Below are 20,118 nucleotides of genomic sequence, written 5' to 3' on the forward strand. Positions count from 1 at the left end.
TCGCAAGACATCTCGGGAGGCTCAAGGAGGGGAGTAATATTAACTTTGAGCAACAAAGTGTAGTCTTGTGGTGGACTCTATAGACATAATTCACCATACTGTTTTATGTTTTCGTTCTGTGTTATAGGGACGCTGCCTTTTTAAGATCACGTGACGTGCGTGTTGATATGCCGGTCGGCAGGATGTTTGAATTTAACGGTTTTTATATGACAAAACGAACGACCTACCATTGCATGTCGAGGGGAGAAATTGTCTCGACACTTCTTTTATCGCAATGGCTAAAGTCTTTAGATAGAACGTCTTACCTGTGAGAGTTTGTCGACGGCGACACCGTTAAAACAGACGGAAGTGGGGAGGGCGGGATATCAATATTGCAAGACATTGCGGGATCGATCATGCCGTTGTCTTTCAAATCGCGTGTGAATGCGGTGTCCTGCGCTGCCTTTGTCTTGAAACGTCTGCGTCAGCTCGCACATGTGTGTGTGTATGCGGTGTGTATGTGCGTGCGTGCGGTGCATGTGTGCGTTTCCGCGTGCTGTGCGAGTCTGTGAGCTGAAGGTAAGATAAGATAAGACTAACATTTCCAGTGCACCATTTGACACGGCAGATTCTAGCAGATGTATTTGAGCAGTAAGCTGATGCCAGGATGTTACAAGCTACCTCATATCATTTCTCAGAATATAGCATCTTCTGTGGAAACCTATTTTTTTTAAGATATTTTAGAAAAATTATGAGTCTAAACTATTACTTTTTAACTAAATATAACCAGCAGAGGGTTAAACAAGAGTTGGAAAAGAGGTTATTCATGCTCTACGTCACAAAAGAAACGGTTACCAAAGACAAATAATTCTGATATTCCATGTTTTTTTTATTATTAAATTTTAACAAGAACATACAAAAAGATACAAATGACGTGATAAAAGTTGCAACACAGTTGAACAGATACAGCACAGTAGCTAGTCCTACAGTACATGAAACAACCCCTCCTCAGACAGCTGCTCTGCTGGGATACAGCCTACTCATTTTAGGTCATCTGACAGCAAAACTTAAGTCAGATGACAGCAGAACTTAATACAGTTTCCTCCAAACACTCCATCGCCCGAATGCTTAACAAAGCTTACGATCATTTTAATTCTTTATTGGCCCTTAGTCTACATTTTCATTCTTTCAGTTGCGTCATTGTGGTTGTGGTGACACTGTTCCAAATCATCAATAAAAGACATAATCATGTTTTTATACAGGTCAGACGATTCATGTCATCAATCATCAGTATCCAACTGGATAAATACCTGCCAAAGTATCCCACTAAGCCTTATTCTCATCCCCCCCATGTACACTCTATTGAGCCGCTTTTTATACTTTAGACAGATAGGAGGTTCATATCAAAACCATAAAATATGTTCAGTATAGTCCAATATATGCCAACAGTGTGTTGGCATCTCAACCCCTAGAATCTAAGCGGGGGGGGGGGGGGCTCATGGAAATACTATGGGTTATTTTAAAGTTCTCCGGGTATGGAAACGTAGCTACTGTGCAGGAGCATGTAAACGTGTTCTCCATTAAAAAAAAATATATATCAGAGGAGCTTTATGGCATCATGTCCATGGTTGGATCACAACTCAGGATGGATCCCAAGATCTAAAAGCTTTGTATTTAAGGAAGAGCATTCAAGTTTCTCATACGAGTCCAGTTGAAAAGCCACACTTACAACCTGACCACTCCCGACTATGTACTGGTTTCAAGTATTTGTAAAAAGGTCACACTAAAAATAATGAAATATTTGTTCAGTATGACTGTCTGGATCAAGTATGGAGCAGGGGTCCAAACCCTGTCCCAGGATGACGATTCTGTGAGAATACTGTCCGAACAATAAGAGTTGGGCCCGTTTTGGAGTGTCCTTACCAGCCAGTGTGGAGTTTAGTGCACACTGTGTCAAGTGTGTTAGTATGCAAATAGGTTTCACAGTCCCAGTGAGGCCTTCAATAAAGAGGCCATGTCCTCAGGAATGATCCCCTCACCACCTGAGAGAAGGATTATCAATTAATATCTCCTTTAGCCTTCTTAATGCAGCAGGGCTTTGGGTCAGAGATCTTGCATTTTTGTCCTAATCCAGAATGCAGCCAGTAAATCATTTAATTTGACCAGCTTGGTGATCAATTTCACCAAGGGTTTCACGGCATGCATGCCATGGGTATCAAACCATGGATCATATATTGGTATACATGATCCATGGGTATCAAACCATGGATCATATATTGGTATACATGATCCATGGGTATCAAACCATGGATCATATATTGGTATACATGATCCATGGGTATCAAACCATGGATCATATATTGGTATACATGATCCATGGGTATCAAACCATGGATCATATATTGGTATACATGATCCATGGGTATCAAACCATGGATCATATATTGGTATACATGATCCATGGGTATCAAACCATGGATCATATATTGGTATACATGATCCATGGGTATCAAACCATGGATCATATATTGGTATACATGATCCATGGGTATCAAACCATGGATCATATATTGGTATACATGATCCATGGGTATCAAATCATGGATCATATATTGGTATACATGATCCATGGGTATCAAACCATGGATCATATATATTGGTATATATTAGTGTTGCACGGTATACCGATACTAGAAAGGTATCATGATACCCTCATGCAAAAAACGATACGATTCGCAATTATTAAAATAACGTTCTGTGTCTGTGCAGCGGTCCGCTCCAACTCTGTCCTACTCCTTGCACGTAGAGGCTAGACTGTGGGCGTGGCCTTCATCTCGCACTAAGCCACAGCAGCAGCAGCAGCAGGCAGTTCACTGAGCGAGTGAGACACAACGAGATGGCGAAATATATGATATATGCAAGGGATAATGTTGTACAGAACGCAGGTCATTATCAGGAAAAATGAGCCCCGACAGGGCGAACCGGACCCTGACGCGAAGCAGAGGTGTCTTGCTTCGCCCTGAAGGGTATTATTTTCCTGATAATGACCGGTAGCGGCCTATACATTATCCCGCTTATCATACGGCTCCTTGCCAAAACGAAACAATATCTTCACACAGTGTGTCTTTTTACAATTACCATTGGTAGTGTTGATCAGAAGAGAAAAAGTCAGCCAAAGACGTTGACGTCGCTTAGTAACCGGACTACTTAATGCGGAGTGATAAGAAAGACGTGAATCAGGCAAAAAATTCACTTTCCTTGACAGCAGTCTAGTTCGGTGTGCATAAAAGTACAGACGGACAATCATTTTATTTTAGCTCAGCAGGTGGAAAGCAATCATTTTATTTTTGTTAAAACATGTTCAGTAGCAAGTATATTTTGAGTTATTTATTCTGAGTGTTAAAGTTTAAATACTTCACTGCAATTGTCGGACTGACGTATGTCCACCATAGTGTAATGGCAGGTACCATGTAGTGGCATGTTTTGTTTTGTTTTTAATAGAGAGGAGAAAATAGTATTTTAATTGTATGTGTAAGTCAGACATTAATGTGTTCACTGTTCAAAAGTTTATATTGTACAGAAAAGTGGCTTATTAAGCAAAAGCAATTATGTTGAAAATCAGAAGAGATTATGCCCATACTTGCTCTGTAGAATAAATGTATTAACGTAATTTGCTCCAAAAGCAGGAAAGGTCCAAGCTGCTGAAAGTTAAACCGAACTGGACCATTATTCATCTCTTCTCCAGATATTTTAGATTTTCTACATGTATCGGTTCAGTATCGAGCTATTTTCGGGCAGGTATCGTATCGAAGTCGTAATTTCGTAACTAGTATATGGTATCGTGCAACATTAGTATATATGATAATATATATATATAATATATCATCGAAAACCCTATTCGGCTGATGACTGCTAGTGCATTTCCCAAACTACACTAAGTCCAGTATCAACGTAAGCAGGACACCCCATTTTTGTTGCCAATATTATTATTATTATTAATATAAATGCGTGTCGAAAGTCAGATTTACCACAGCATTTATTCAGCGCATGACCATACAAATAACGTTCTCATTTTGAAATTGTAACGTTTATATAGAGCCACGAGCCAGGGAACCCACTGTTGTTTTAAACATGGCAATTTGTCTTACATGATCGTCAACATTGTAATCTATGCTATTTATCAGCATTATGCTCTGTAAGGTGACCTTGGGTGTCTTGAAAGGCGCCTCTAAATTAAATGTATTATTATTATTATTATTATTATTACTTAGATTTGACTCCAATTTAGAGAAAAAAGGGGGTAAAATCCTATGTTTTTGCCATTCTCCCCAAAACACTGAGAACGTTCCACCCTGTAGCGAACGCAGGTAGTGTTCTTTCTGGATGTCCGAGTACCTTTTCTGAGGTACCAAGGGGCACCGGTGGTACAGTTTGTGTGGAGCTCTGTCTGAGCAGCGATGTATTTAATGTCCGCGTCTGAGTGAGGGTTAGGCTTCCCAGACGCCTATAGTACAATGCTATGCTCTAACACTTACACAAAGGCGGTTCTATAAAAGTATTATAAAGTTGGCGTTGGTCGTAACCATGTGGATAACTCCCCCACCCCCCCCCTCTTTCCTAAAACTCTCAGCCCAAAACCCAGTTTTAAATCACAGGGTTTGAATTCGTTCTAAAACAGTGGGTTCACTGGCTCTTTAAACGATAGCTATTGTGTAATAGACCTGTCATGTAGATGGCACCGCCATTTTGTGTTTGCTTACTTGCGTCAGCTGCCGTCATGTCCTGCTCCAGCTTCAGTTTTTTCTGACCCAGGCTCAGCATGTTATCTTCAATACTGTCCTTACTGATCAGCTTTATGACCTTCACCGTCCTGTATCACACACACACACACAAACACACAATATAGAATGTTGCATAACTTATAGCCAAGACCTCGCATCGTGTTCATGTTTTACGTGTTTCTCTTTCATTTCCAATCAATACAAAGGTGCTCCTTGTGTGTTTTGTAATACTATTGAATCTGCAATGAGTTTAATAAATAATCCTAAAGCATCTGTCAAATAAACTAATAACAGCAAACTAAAACCATGGTTATAAATCATTTAATTCCTTTCATAATTTTACATCCAAAAGTAGGACCATTGAATTTCGATGCGACAGCGAGTTGCAGTCCCTGTGAGTGCTGATCATGCAGGGCCAGTATGTATTCGGTCCTGTTAAAGGGGAGGTGACGGGGGCAGCCTGCTACCTGGTTTGGCCCAGTCTGTGGCAGCGGTCCTCCGCCTGCTTGTCGTTGTACGGGTTACAGTCGATGTCGTGGAGGATGACGGCGTTGGCCGACGTCAGGTTGATGCCCAGGCCGCCGGCGCGCGTCGACAGCAGGAACACGAAGATGTCCTGGTCGTTGTTGTACTCGTCTATCAACACTATCCTGTGGGACGGAGTGGGTGTCATGGGTTTTCATATGGAAACAACCTGTTCATTTTTTAGATGGAAGCAGGTGTTGATAAATATCATCTTTATTCGAGGAAGTGGAAATCTCAAGGATTTCCGTTTCATTCTCTTACAACACGTTTGTCCCATAATTGTTCCCATAGAACCCCAACATTCATAATACTTTAAAGTAGGGATGGGCATTTGAAGAAATTTTCTTGATCGAGCATCGCTAGAGTTATCGATCAATTATCGATTAATCATTAACTTTTTTCTATGTTTTTTTTCTAATGTTTTTATCAATAAAATCTTTATTCCAACAATAATGTATGGGCCAAAATTAATACAATACAGTTAACTTGAAGACCTACAACTGTTTAACAGTTTTAAAATAATAAATACAGGCATTATAGGTTATAGGCCTATGCGGCGCTCGTAAAGTCCGAACAATGCGCCTACAGGCGCTCTTAAAGGTTTGGAAACGATTCAACAAGACTAAATCTGTAGCCTATTCCAATTACAATAAGTAGCGAATTTATCGGACAACAATAATCAAACAAAGGCAGTAGGCTAAAAGTGGGCATTAAACTGTATAACTGTTATGAAAAAAAAGGGGGGGGAAAGGCCGACATATAATGCCTGCAGCCGGCGCGCGGAAAAGGCTCGCAACAAAAAGATGAGCCACCCATTTACAAACAATTGCATGAACTAGTCTATCTAAAAGCAATACCTTATTGAACATATATAAGGCTGGACTTGTTGCTAAAATATCACAGTTTTGGCAAAATGTAACGACTCCAAGAGGCACCAAGCGGAGCGAGAGTCAACACATTAAGAAAGAAAAGAGCGACTCACATACGGTGGTGACTGTCGTCCATAGCATACAGTAACTCCAGCCTACATATTTTTGTTTAGGAATATAAGCATGTTAACATGCTCGGGGGTCAGACGCGAACGCAGCCTTGTAACTGTCAGTCCAGCAGCAGAAAACACCCGCTCTGACGGGACCGAAGTTGCGGGGATGCAGAGGTATTGTCGCGCTAACTTTGACAGCCTGGGGAACCTTCTTCCATTCACTTTCCACCAGTCGGCAGGGTTATATTCAATTAAATGCTTCAAGACTCACAGTATGCAACACAACGTCCTTTTAATCGATAACAATATAAATTGATCGACGCATTTCTTAACGATCAATTATCGAGCATCGATTAATTATGCCCATCCCTACTTTAAAGGCAAGGACTTTCAACAGCAGACCATAGGCTCAATCAAATTGTTAAGTCTCGTTTAGCCATAGATAGGGACTGGGCCGCGATTATTTACATAAAAGAATCTCCAACAAATGCCATTGTAACTTTTCAACACAGATAAAAAAATAAAAACTTTCGATTCACACACACACACACACACACACACACACACACACACACACACACACACACACACACACACACACACACACACACACACACACACACACACACACACACACACACACACACACACACACACACACACACACACACACACACACACACACCTGTCAGCGATGGGTGTGGATCCATCCAGCCTGACGTAGCGATGCTTCAGGTGTCTCAACAGAATCTCCACGATGTCCAGCATCATGGTGAACTGGCTGAATAACACCACCCTGTCTCCCTGAGGGGTGGAGAGGACAGCCACGTTAGAAATTCACATAGAGCCACAAGGAAGGCGTGGTGCGAGACATCATCTCCCTCATGACACCATTTTATTTACCACCAGACGCAGAGGAACCTGGAATAACTGATGGTGAACCACTTCAGTATAGTAAGTTTTAGATCTGGATATTCTAACAGTAGTGATCAATAATAGATTATTCATTGATTGTATTTGAAAGATGAGGGTTGAATGTGTCGGCTGAGCTCAGGAGCGAGTGGGGTGACTTACGCCTCGGGCCCACTGCCTCCGTCCGTTGACTGATCCCCATTGACTTTGAATGGGGACGGACGAGCGATGCATTGTGGATCCGTTCGCTCCGTTAGAGCCTTCGGCTCCGTCAAAAAGTTGAAAAATTTTCAACATTTTCGGCAGCAACGGATCCGTCATCCAATCAGATCGCGTATGCAAATGTGTGCAATGTCTCAGGCTCTTACGACCCCGGAAAGCTCCCCCATCCGTCAGCCAAGCCTTCCGACGTCCTTTGACTGACGGTGCAGTGGGCATGAGGCGTTAGGGATCGACCGACATGGATTTTTTCGGGCCGATAGCGATTTTTTTTCAGCCTTAGCCGATAACTTATGGTGAAGTAAAAATAATACAGTGAAAAAAGCCTTGAATCAACCTAGCAAAGTGATCATGACTTTCTCTATTACTTCTTACGCTGCCGATTTTCTTGAGCCAATATTTGAAGCCAATAATACCATGGAAATCAAGAGCTCTCGCGAGAGCACAATTTGAATTTGCTCAGCGTGTCACTCTGGAAACGATCAATACTCGTGTATATTCTGGGCCTCCCCTGGCCCAGAACATTAATCAATCAAATCGATGTATCAATATAGGCAGGCCAAAAGCGTTGCAGTTTTACCGACCGGATACGGCAGGAGTCTATTGGTTAGCTCCACTAGTCTGGATACGACACCCCTTTTATTATTCTGATTGGTAGTAATGTTATCCAATGTGTGTTATCCAGTGATATTTACAAATGCATGCTTGGTGCCGCCCCTCGAGTTGGGCCATTTTCATTACTCGTTGCCAGACCCTACAGCTTCCTAGATGTGGGTCTGGATTTGAAGGCAAAGCCTCCCTCAATTTACATTATAAAAATGACACAATGACTAAAACAAATGTTACGTCTCAATTAAAAAAAATTAACATTTATTGAACTGTCTGTAAATCACGCCTAAAAAATAAAATAAAATAAGAATCGGCCGATACTGAAAAAAATATCGGACGATACCGATACACGTAAAAAACGCAAATATCGGTCGATCACTACTTTTAACTGCAAGGTTGCTGGTTCGATCCCCGGCTCCTCCTTGCAGTGTCGAGGTGTCCCTTAGCCTAACCTTAGACACCTAACCCTAACACTGCTCCTGACGAGCTTGCTGTCGCCTTGCATGATTGACTCAGCCGTCGGTTTGGAATGTGTATATGAACCCTTGTAAGTCGCTTTGGTCAAAAGTGGCTGCCAAATGCCCTTAAAAATGTATACCCAATCAATCAGTATTAGAGTTGTGTACTAAACTTTGCATATATTATCGAGCCAACAGAACACGCGTCCACAAACTTGCTGTGCATGATAGTCTAATTGTTAGAGGTGTTTGACTCCCCAGCTGAAAGTCTGGGGAGTCTCCAATGTTAGAACCCCGATATCTACCCTCTACCTGTGGCCAAGCAGCTTATAGTGAACCAGTAGCTTACAGTGAACCCATAGCTTATAGTGAACAAGTATCTTATAGTGAACAAGTAGCTTATAGTGAACCAGTAGCTTATAGTGAACCAGTAGCTTGTAGTGAACCAGTAGCTTGTAGTGAACCAGTAGCTTATAGTGAACCAGTAGCTTATAGTGAACCAGTAGCTTATAGTGAACCAGTAGCTTGTAGTGAACCAGTAGTGCGTACCGCGTCTTTGAGCGAGGCCAGAAGGTCTGTGAGGAGGTTGAACTTCCCAGAGTCCAGTAGCAGGTGGCTGTCTAGCTGGTAGCACCCGATGGAGGAGTACTGCTGGCAGAGCCGGTGAAGCTCAAAGTCTGACATCACCTCCATATCCTCCTGGATCAGCGCCGCATCGGCATCGAAGTGGGTCGGCTCCTGGGGAACAGGAGGAGTGGCATAACAGTGTGAGGGGAGGAGTGGCATAACAGTGTGAGGGGAGGAGTGGCTTGACAGTGTGAGGGGAGGAGTGGCTTGACAGTGTGAGGAGGAGTGGCTTAACAGTGTGAGGAGGAGTGGCTTAACAGTGTGTGGAGGAGTGGCTTGACAGTGTGAGGGGAGGAGTGGCTTGACAGTGTGAGGGGAGGAGTGGCATAACAGTGTGAGGGGAGGAGTGGCATAACAGTGTGAGGGGAGGAGTGGCATAACAGTGTGAGGGGAGGAGTGGCTTGACAGTGTGAGGGGAGGAGTGGCTTGACAGTGTGAGGAGGAGTGGCTTAACAGTGTGAGGAGGAGTGGCTTAACAGTGTGTGGAGGAGTGGCTTGACAGTGTGAGGGGAGGAGTGGCTTGACAGTGTGAGGGGAGGAGTGGCATAACAGTGTGAGGGGAGGAGTGGCTTGACAGTGTGAGGGGAGGAGTGGCTTGACAGTGTGAGGAGGAGTGGCTTAACAGTGTGAGGAGGAGGGGCTTAACAGTGTGAGGAGGAGGGGCTTAACAGTGTGAGGAGGAGGGGCTTAACAGTGTGTGGAGGAGGGGCTTAACAGTGTGAGGAGGAGTGGCTTAACAGTGTGAGGAGGATAAGCTTAACAGTGTGAGGAGGAGTGGCTTAAATGTGTGAGGAGGAGTGGCTTAACAGTGTGAAGAGTGGCTGAACAGTGTGTGGAGAAGTGGCTTAACAGTGTGTGGAGGAGTGGCTTAACAGTGTGTGGAGGAGTGGCTTAACAGTGTGTGGAGGAGTGGCTTAACAGTGCAAGAGGAGGAGTGGCTTAACAGTGCAAGGAGGTGTGTCTTTCTTTTGGCACCAAGATCACATTATCTCCCTTGCAGTTGTGGAGACATACTCTATTTACTTTGGGTACGTTCTTTTCTGAAAAAACCTTTTCCGCCCCGATATCAAAAATGGTATAGAATATCGATATTTTTCCAGGTATAGTATCGAAGTTAGAAAATCCAGTATCATGACTGACAAAACTACTAGAAACGCGATTGTGATTATTCAGTTAGACCTACAAGAAACGTGAAAGTTAAAAAAGACATATCTTTGCGACTACCTTGGACATTTAGTTATGTACAATTGCATAAAATCATGCAGGTCTACATATAACTGGGCGATAGCTTTAATGGGTTGCAACAGTGGACTGAAATCACTTCATAGCACGATGTGATCGTTCGATAAATAAGTAAACGAAGAGAAGTTTGTTATTTTTTAAACACAACGTGTGTAAGCTAACATTCAGCTTCAGTCTGAGCTAGGATGAATTTTCCCGAGCCCCCAAAAACCAGGCCGGGTGCCTGGCAAAAAGAGGCTTGTTCACGATTCTGTTCACTTGCCCATTTTAATTTGGGCAAGTGAACATCACATTCGGGCAAGTTGAACATGACCTGTACTTGCCCAATGGGCAAGTGCTTTTGAAACCTAAGTCTCAACCCCTGAGGTCTAAACAGTGCGAGGGGAGGAGGGCTAAACAGAGTTCCGGGAGCACTACATTGGTCTAACGGCAGAGGCTTTTTTCACAAAGAGAGGTTGGACCAACCTTAAGCATCAGCTTGCTCATGGTTTTGAGTTTCTCTGTGGTGTAGTATTGTCTGTGGAGCAGAGGGTGGTTGGCCATCTTCCTCAGCTGCATCATGACGTTACACAGCTCTCTCTCTGCACAGAAAGGGGGGGGGAGAGAAGGAATAAAGAATGAAAACAAAGCTTAGATCTGTTTCCCAAATATCTCGCCTGAAGATGTAGAAGACGGAAGACGACCGGATTCTTACTCTCTCCAGTCTCAGACTTTTTGAGTTTCTTGAAGAGGGACTGGTATAACGTTCTCTGTTTCTCGCTCATTGGACAGAACTCAATCTTTTCTTCCTTGGCAGGCAGCTGCTGCAGGACCTGTTGGAGATCAGACAAACACAATTATCTGAAGGGCCTTCATCATTCCTAAATTCATTACTGTGAACCAACTTTTCTCCGGACCCCACAAACGTGAAAAGTGAGGAGATTACCTCACTTTTCACCCTTCGGAGGATGAATGGTTTCATTATTAGTTTAGCTTGAGCGATGCGGTCCTTCTCAAAACGACTCTGCTCCTCGTGGGATTTCTGACAAAACAAAAACATGTCATTAATAATAATTATAATTGTATTTTCTTCCAACAAAAACAGGATGTCAACTACTCGATTCAGGTGTGTTTACATTCATCTGGGTTTCATTCATTCAAAATGATCGGACACAAGGAGTTACCATGGAGAACATCTTGGAGAGCTGCGCGTTGGAGTTGGAGAACATGGAGGGCATGATGAAGTTCAACAGAGACATCAGCTCCAATAGGTTATTCTGGAGCGGCGTGCCGGTCAGCAGCAAGCGATGCTCAGCCTGCACAGAACCGGAGAAACAAGCGGCTAAACTCATACCGATACTCATTATTAGACACTAAATATGATCCGTGGGTGTGACGGGATCACCCCTTTAACACACACATATTTAAAAGCGTATTCAAGTCACGGTGCCTGGTCGTATCAAAGGTGGGGGGATGGGGTGTGAGCTGCAAGTACAGGAAGGTGCACTAACGTTGATGGCCATGAGGTGGCGGTAACGCAGTGAGTTCATGTTCTTCAGCATGTGACCCTCATCAAAGATGGCATACTTCAAACGCAACTTCCGGAAAAGGCTGCGGTCGCTGTCGTTTCCTATTGCCAAGTTATACCTGTGAAAGACAATGATGATTACAACCCTACGGCAACAAAGGACGTCCCCTCACCATTATACATTAAGACAATACTATAGAAAAGTTTGATGTAATTTGTTGTTCAGATGGTCAAACTGCATTTCATCACATTGGAAGTAAGTAAACAAAATAAATAAATACAATGCCAGGAAACTGCTTTCAAAATGATTGGAATGGACCACAACAGACAAAGTCCATTTGGATTCAAATGTGCGGACTGCGGACACACGCACACGCACGCACACTAGGGCTGCACGATATGGGCAAAATATGATATCCCGATATACTATGTACCCGATATCCTGCGTACTACGGTGAGGGTTTCAGTGCGCCACAACTTTAATCCCCCGCCCCCTCCCTTCTCCGTTCCATTTGGGAACATGTTTGGTTTAATTTCGCTTGTTTCGTATATTTTAATTAATTAATTAGGGCGCCCGCCACACACTTGCCGCCCTAGGCGATCGCCTAGGTTCCCCATGCAGAGCGCCGGCCCTGGTTTCGGGGCAGAAGAAGCTGTCGCGGCCGGTGATGCAGCAGCACAGCCACAGAGTTTTACGCATTCCTCATACTGCACCTTGTGCCGCTGCTGTAAATGGTGGAACCGATTTGTCGTGCTTCCACTTTTAGCCGCAAGGGTTTTGCTACACTCTCTACAGATGACCTGCAGCCAGGCGTGTCGTTAGACCTGGGCGTTCGGGGCTATAGCCCCGGATCTTTTGGGAATAGCCCCGGATCGCTGTGCCATCAAAAAAAACAAAAACATAATGCTGAAAATAGCCCCGTAGAGTTGACTTATTTGTGGTTGAACCAGCAGCCACAGATGCAACAGTGTAGCGAGTGAAAACCGGAAACATTTCTGACGTGTCCATATACGTATGTGCAGATTTAGAATGATTTTGTTGCAAAATGTTTCAAATTCAACGTCGGTATTCTTTCTTCTCTATGCATAGCGCATCTCGTCGATAATGCTGTTTCGTGCTGCCTTTTAGTGAGATCAGAGAGTGTTGAGAAGGACAGTAATAAAATATCTTTGCTAAGATGGATATAAGAAGAGAGACCCGCAGTGAATTCAACCCGGTCCCCTTGACATCGGGTAGGTGCAGCTGCTGCTCATCTGTTTTTTTAAAGCCGAACCATTTCCATATTATGGAGCCGTTGTTTCTCCTCTTTGAAACCATTTTCCTCTCACGCCGCCGTCTCGTTTTCTTTACCGGTATCCTCCACGCTTGTTGTGTTTGTGAGAGGGCGGGAATAAGGCATCTTTGCACACCGCACGTTCGGAAGGACAGAGTGGGAGGGGGAGGGGTCGCGCTCACAGTCTCCAAGGCAAACACAGACGCTTGAGGCGGAAACTGACCATTTTAACGCATATATCGATATAAACGATATTGTCAAATCTTGTATCCCCTTGGAAAATATATCGATATATCTTACATAGCCGATATATCCTGCAGCCCTAACGCACACCCACACACACACAAATAAATTGAAAGACGCCACATCCATCTACAGCAGAACAGCCAAGGGTGCTGCAACAGCGCCACACGACACACTTAACTCCAGAACAAGATTTCGGAGGAAGGTTCAAATTTGTATTGCCTTTACTTTAGGCGGTACGGCAGAACACCGTTTTCTGGTCAACGTGATGGTCCGGACGTTGACGTACCATGGACGCAACAACTCTTCGGGTTAAAGCTAAATCGGGTAAGGGTGACAACACCACAGCTCTGGTGAGGCAGTAGTTATTGGGGGAAAAATACGGCGGTTTGAACCCAGCTCACGTTCCCAATCAGTGGGTCGAAAATCCAACGCTTGGCGAGTTCTGCTTCACAATGACGGGAAGGGCAGGCGTCGATGCATCAAAAAGCGACGTTGCAGTAAACACCCTCCCCCTGCTCGCGAGGGGTACCAGATATCTTTTGTGTCTCATGTCGATCCCAGATTTGAATTTCTATAGAGAGCCAGCGGATTCGTGTCAGCACCGCGAGGTAATGGACAAGCGGACCGAGACTGTTGGTCAATACTCACGTGGACACGATGACCTGAAATTCTTCATCTCCATTTAGGATGTTGTGTTTCATGTACCTGCGGTCCTCCACAGATCCTGCATGCAGAGAACCACACTGTCAGCCTCTTCTGCTTTTCATATGGTTCCACACTGACCAGATTACTTTTGCATCAATAAAACTGAATAATTATTTTGTATAAGAAATATATATAATGGTAGAACATTTAGAAAGGGTATTTTGAGGCATTTTCTAAGGACGTCAAATAAACCCTTTTAAAGACTGTTTTAATTGGGTTGCATGAGGAGAATGTATGAGCAGAATCTTACCATAATACACTAGAACTTTAAGTTTCGGAGACCACAGCTTCAGCTCTCTCACCCAATTATCTACAAGCAGAAGACATTAAACCTCAGACCAATGTAGCTTCCCTTTGCTGACATTTCAACGGTTGGCGGACCTGTTCAAGGGTGTGGGTGTGTTTACTTTACCTAGTGTTGAGGCAGGTACTGTAATGAGGTGAGGACCTTCTATACCATCTTGGTAGAGCTGAGAGAGAAACGCTATAGCTTGGATGGTCTTCCCAAGACCCTGGAGAAAGGAGGGAGAATGACAGAGAACAAATATGAAAGACAGAAAGGTTGCAGAGGTAAGAAATAATTTTCTTTACACCGCAGCAGTCTTTGTTCATAGAGATATCTAGAAGGATTTCACTGAGACTATAGGGGGTAAGCAGATTATTATATTTTCTCTCCGTCAAAGGCTAAAACAAATGATGATGTCTTTCCCCCCCTGCATGTGGGGGGACCTGGTGGGTGGAAATGGCGTGAGGCAATGCAAAATAACAAAGCCCACTTAAAAGAACGCTTAGAGGAGATTGTTTTGATACATTTTATATCCTGTTCAAGAAATGCATTATCTTTTGGGATTGATTTCCTATTTAGTAAATAAATATGGAATTAAATCCAGGAATGAACACTCAGATTTTTGAGAGCAGTTTTGAAAGATTGACAAAAGGTGGTCTTGTTCAATAGCGTTTTTTTAAAATAATGAGCATAGCTACAGTTTCATTTGCAGTGAATAGTGCATATAATATAACTATTAAAACATCAGAAAGACACAGGGTGAAATCAGTGGGATATTCAATATTAACCTCACCATCTCATCAGCCAATATCCCACTCAGTTTGTGTTGATGCAACAGAAGCAACCACTTCAGCCCAATCAGCTGATATGGCTTCAGCTGATACCTGGAAACAACCAATCACATTAGAAGGTAAATTACACCCAACATAAAAAAGGTAAAAAGCAAACAGGCCCATGTTAACAAAGAGGAGTGTTACTCTCAGGATGTTAAAACACTTGGAATTTACTCAAAATAAACTAATCATATTGTAAGGCCCCGTCAAAACGGAGCCGAAACGGGAGAAAACGATCCGGTTTCGTTTTATGCGGTTCAGGAATATCTCCGCAAAGACGGAGTCATTTCGAAACCGCATCAAGCTGTAGAAACGCCGTAGTAAATATTCAAGGCGCTGGTTCTCCACAGAAAAAAGTGGAGCGCATCAAGCCTGCGCGCATACAGCCTGCGCGCTGTATACAAACATTCAGGCACGAAGAGATTCAACCTTTTAAATTGAGCAGAAATACTCTTTAATGTACAGTTAGTAATTAAATTCATCATGGGGCTTTATTTAAAGCTACAAAAATCTAGGTGATTGTCCTTGTTTCTACTTTTATCATTATACAGTTATGTGTGATGATGCATTGTTGACAACCTAATTATAGAGAACTAATTAAAACAATTGTATTAGCGACTAAAATAGTAAAATTAATAGAACTTCAAACTTGAGGATGTGCAGGGTTATTGGCTTCATTTGTATTTCTGTCCGTATGTTTGCATGTAGGTGTGTGCGCGACTCACTGGCTGTTGAGTATGCTGGGCTGTTTCCTGCCCACTCCCTTGGTCATGATCTGGGTGACCTGCTTGACCATCTTTGAGGAGATGTTCGTACATTTGGACATGAGACTCTGAACGGCGCTCCTCTCCTTCAGGACAACTTTACATCCGACCAGCAGCTCCTCCGTCAGGCCATTCTCCTTGTGTAAGATCTCTTTCTGGAGGGGGGGGGGGGGGGGGGGGGGGTGAGGGATGTGCAATATAAGACATGACATAAATCAACTGACATTTTGCTGAGGAAAACTGCTGGATTGCCATTATATTATTTAATTTTGATAATGGCAATTTAGCTTGTTACAATATCATGAGTAACACAACATGGTTCCCATTCACACCTCTACTTAAAATGACACACACACACACACACACACACACACACACACACACACACACACTCACGAGAGTCTGCCAGCTGTCGAAGGGCCGGAGCTCCACAATCTTCTGGGCCTTTTTGACGGAGCAGCCTGACATCAACGACAGCTCGTCCAGCGAAGCCTCCTGAAAGAACTTGAGTATCTGGCCTTTGAGGGTCGTTCGGTCCGACCGCTCGGCGCGTCCTCCATCCCCTTCCTCCTCTTCAGATGACAGATCGTCCCCAGAGTCCTCGTAGTCGCTGGTGGGCGTCTCCTCTTCCTCGCCCTCCCCCTCCGAGCTCATGTGTTGGTCTGAGGCGAGGGCCTTCCTCTTCCTCTCCACCGCCTCCTTCTTCGCCAAGCTGGTCCCGCTGGCGAACTTGGAGAGCATGTCACTGACGGATGAGGCGGCAGAAGAGGTGGTTGTGGTCTTAATTTTCCGCGGAGCGAGAGACAACGCGGTTTCCTTGGAGTCCTTGCTGAGCCAGGTGGACAGCGTGGAGGAGCTGCTGCTGCTGCTTTTAGACTCTTTTTCGCTGTCTTTGCGGCCCTCGCGATTTCTGCAGTTGCTCGTTTTTTTTGTATTGCTGTGGTTTGTGGAGTCGTCCTCATCGCTGTCTTCTTTGTATCGGGCTGCCCGGGTCGCCCTCTGGGCTCGCTTTTGGTCTTTTGTCTTCTCAGAGTTGGAGGGTTTCCATTCCTTGTTCTCAGGTGGACTGAAGCTGGTATCGTCTGGTGGTCACGGAGCACAAGTAACAACATTAGAGCCTGACTATGTTCAGGGAAACGATTCAAAATTGAAAGTTTCAGATCCACACGCATGCCTATGAGAAAACCAAAAAGGTATAAGATTCTAACCGTTACCGGAGAACATTCTGAGAACCTCCAGGGCTTCTTCAGAATTCCATTCATGCTCCTGCAGAACCTGCCTCAGCTCCTGCACACCAAACACAACAGTGGAGGATCATGACAGTGTACACACAAAAGGCTCAACAATGAAGGACCATGACAGTCTACACACCAGACACAAAACAGGCTCAATAGTGGAGGACAATGACAGTAAACACACCAGACTAGGGATCGACCGATACCGATTTTTTAGGGCCGATACGATACCGATATTTTTTCATCAGCCTTAGCCGATACGCCGGTACCGATTTTCTTGAGCCGTTTTTTTTTTTTTTTTTTTTTTTTTTTTTTTAAAAAGGAACATTTATTGAACTTCAATATAAAAAACAATATTTAACAAATAGTAAAAACAGGTGAAGTAGAACAAGTAAGAACAAGTAGATGAACAATATTTAACAAATATTAAAAACAGGTGAGGTAGAACAAGTAAAAAAAAAAAATCTGCCGCGTATCGGCCGATACCGATACACGTAAAAACCGCGAATATCGGCCGATAATATCGGCCGACCGATATATCGGTCGATCCCTACACCAGACACACAACAGTGGAGGACAATGACAGTATACACACAACAGGCTCAACAGTAGAGGACCCTAACATTGGAGGACCCTGACAGTATACACACCAGACCCACAACAGGCTCAACAAGGAAGGTCCATGACAGTCTACACACCAGACACAAAATAGGCTCAACAGTGGAGGACATGACACACACAATTGTATTATCATCATTATTACTATTGTATTTTTTTATGTGATCTGCTGAAATGCCCATCTACCGCGATAAAATCTGCCGCCATAATGGTAATATTATTTGAAATACTTATCAATTAGACTGTGCAGCTCCGCGAGTCAGTGTGATGCGTTAAGGCAGAATACAATAGGGAACGACAGTGCATGATGAAGTAAATGCAACAAAGCACCACATAATCACTGGTGGAAATATCCCAGAACTCCGAGTGCCGGTTAATTCTGTCTGAAAAATATATGCATCATGCGGGGCTATTTGTCGCATGACGCGACGAGTGTGAGGAAACGCTTGCAAAAGACGAATAAATTGTAGTCCCAAGAAGGGTGATACCCCTTACTATTTGGAAATCTGACCAGGCAAAGACCAGCATTGGTCTGTGCAATTATGTTGGAGACCACTGACCAGTCCTCGCAGAACTAGAAGCACTGCCAACTACTATCTCAAAAGGGACCACCCAGAGTTCTCGGGCGCTTGAGTTTGCACTATCATGCTATTGTCAGCCTCTGTTTGTCACCTCAATAATTGTATATTATAAACCAAATTAATCTTCTGGTTTATTAAGGGTTCTTTCCTAAGGAGAGTACTGTAAATGTAAGTTAAGCATCATTTTTTAAGATATACTGCGGTATTTATAGACATCGATCAATAAAAAAAACATTTTTGGCCATGTCGTCAAGCCATACTTGGGTGTGATGAATGCATGAATAAATAAATGAATAATCCATACATTCATCGGAGTGATAAAAAATGATATTATTTTGTTGCATCATCATGGGATTAGGTGGTAAATGGCATGGAATCAGAGACTATGGAGCACTGATATGTAGCCCCGAGTGCCAAAGTACCTCCTTGTCTTGGTCAGGGAACTTCTTCTGCAGTCTTCTGACCATGACTTCCTGCTTTTCCCAGCTTGGCTCCTCGCCTTCCTCCTCATCCTGCTCTTTGTCATCGTCTTCTTCATCGTCAACATCTTCTCCATCTTCAGAAGCTTCGGTCTTCAAGTACAAATGTAGAAGGAATTTGTATATAATTAAATAGCTAGCCTCCCCGATGAAGAAACGTATTTAGCTTTGGGTATTTAGCTTCTGCCTTACGTTTCACAGAAGTAATAGATCAGTTGATCTTCTGCTTGTATTACATAAATATGTTTCTCAACTTCTTACCAAGGATGGTTTCCTTTTCTTGTTAGGCAGAATGACATCACTCTCTTGGGGACTGCTGGTTCCAGGTTGTTTTCTTTTTTTACTCTTGCCTGGGGAGGCTGAGAAAATACATGATAATAAATAGTTTTCAATAAACCAAACTCACATCTGACAATATTTGCCCAAGCTACCTAAAAGGTGTGTGGGGAGAATGATATTTGGATTTGCCTCATTTGTCATGCCTTCCAATTCAGAAACCGATGTATTATTGTTTACCTTCTTTATCCTGATACTTGGCCATACACACAGCTACAGCCCCATCCAATGTGCTAGTGCTCTCAATCACCTAATGACAGGAGAGAAGTTACATATATCAATCTCTCAACTTATACGCGTTGAACTTCACTTAACCCGATACCTAAACTTCTAACTTGTAATTTAAGATAACAATTATTGAATACCCAGAGGGAAATTCAGATGGTACAGCCGCATAAAGTGCTGCAGTGCAAATCAAGAGACGATAATACAACTAAGAAGAATACAACATACCCATTTACAAAATCATTCTAATACAATAAAGTAACAACAGAAAACAACCATCAGGGTAGGTTTCGCTCGATTCCACCCACCTCGAGTAGCTCCTGTCTGGACCGCTGAGGGAACACCTCCTGGAGTTTCTCAATTCGTTCATCGAGCTCAGTGTCGCTTTCTTCCTTGTGACCTTTTTCCTTCTTTGAGGATGCTTTCTTCATAAGTTCCCTGTATTTAAAGCAAACGCATTGTGAAAAATCTTGACTTTAGCACAGAATGTTGGTTAGAAAAAAAAGTAAAGTCTGTTTGAGAGAAAAGCAGAGCAGAATTCCAGACCAGATCAGACCACAAATTACCAAATGGTTCTTGGTCGTGTAGTTTACTGGTGTCTTTCAAAAACATACTTTACCATTGAAGTGGAGATTTGACTTTCCTGGTTAATGTTATTGTTGGTGGACTAGAAAAGGAGCCGTCCTCCTCCTCGG

General features: G+C 43.4%; 1 protein-coding gene across 3 annotated transcripts in view; it reads right to left on the reverse strand.

The window, feature by feature from the left end:
• The window catches only part of smarcad1a (SWI/SNF-related, matrix-associated actin-dependent regulator of chromatin, subfamily a, containing DEAD/H box 1 a), a 30,572-nt gene that overhangs the window by 9,536 nt on the left and 918 nt on the right, over positions 1–20,118 (reverse strand). The window contains exons 2-23 of one of the 3 annotated variants that reach the window (XM_060054672.1): positions 20,043–20,118; positions 19,732–19,861; positions 19,379–19,448; positions 19,124–19,221; positions 18,806–18,955; positions 17,164–17,236; positions 16,346–17,031; positions 15,911–16,104; positions 15,146–15,236; positions 14,479–14,578; positions 14,317–14,376; positions 14,010–14,085; positions 11,825–11,960; positions 11,498–11,629; positions 11,260–11,355; positions 11,029–11,146; positions 10,800–10,915; positions 9,015–9,203; positions 6,953–7,071; positions 5,228–5,410; positions 4,740–4,849; positions 848–2,021 (exon numbers count right to left, since the gene is read on the reverse strand). The exon at positions 20,043–20,118 is cut by the window's right edge and continues 75 nt beyond it. In XM_060054672.1, coding sequence (XP_059910655.1) covers positions 1,960–2,021; positions 4,740–4,849; positions 5,228–5,410; positions 6,953–7,071; positions 9,015–9,203; positions 10,800–10,915; positions 11,029–11,146; positions 11,260–11,355; positions 11,498–11,629; positions 11,825–11,960; positions 14,010–14,085; positions 14,317–14,376; positions 14,479–14,578; positions 15,146–15,236; positions 15,911–16,104; positions 16,346–17,031; positions 17,164–17,236; positions 18,806–18,955; positions 19,124–19,221; positions 19,379–19,448; positions 19,732–19,861; positions 20,043–20,118 — 3,065 coding nt within the window. In that variant the 3' untranslated portion in view covers positions 848–1,959. Of the gene's footprint in view, positions 1–847; positions 2,022–4,739; positions 4,850–5,227; positions 5,411–6,952; positions 7,072–9,014; positions 9,204–10,799; positions 10,916–11,028; positions 11,147–11,259; positions 11,356–11,497; positions 11,630–11,824; positions 11,961–14,009; positions 14,086–14,316; positions 14,377–14,478; positions 14,579–15,145; positions 15,237–15,910; positions 16,105–16,345; positions 17,032–17,157; positions 17,237–18,805; positions 18,956–19,123; positions 19,222–19,378; positions 19,449–19,731; positions 19,862–20,042 lie in introns of those variants that run through there. The other 2 variants (XM_060054670.1, XM_060054671.1) reach the window with 2 other exon arrangements.

The sequence above is a fragment of the Gadus macrocephalus genome, chromosome 6, assembly GCF_031168955.1.
Source record: "Gadus macrocephalus chromosome 6, ASM3116895v1".
NCBI lineage: Eukaryota > Metazoa > Chordata > Actinopteri > Gadiformes > Gadidae > Gadus > Gadus macrocephalus.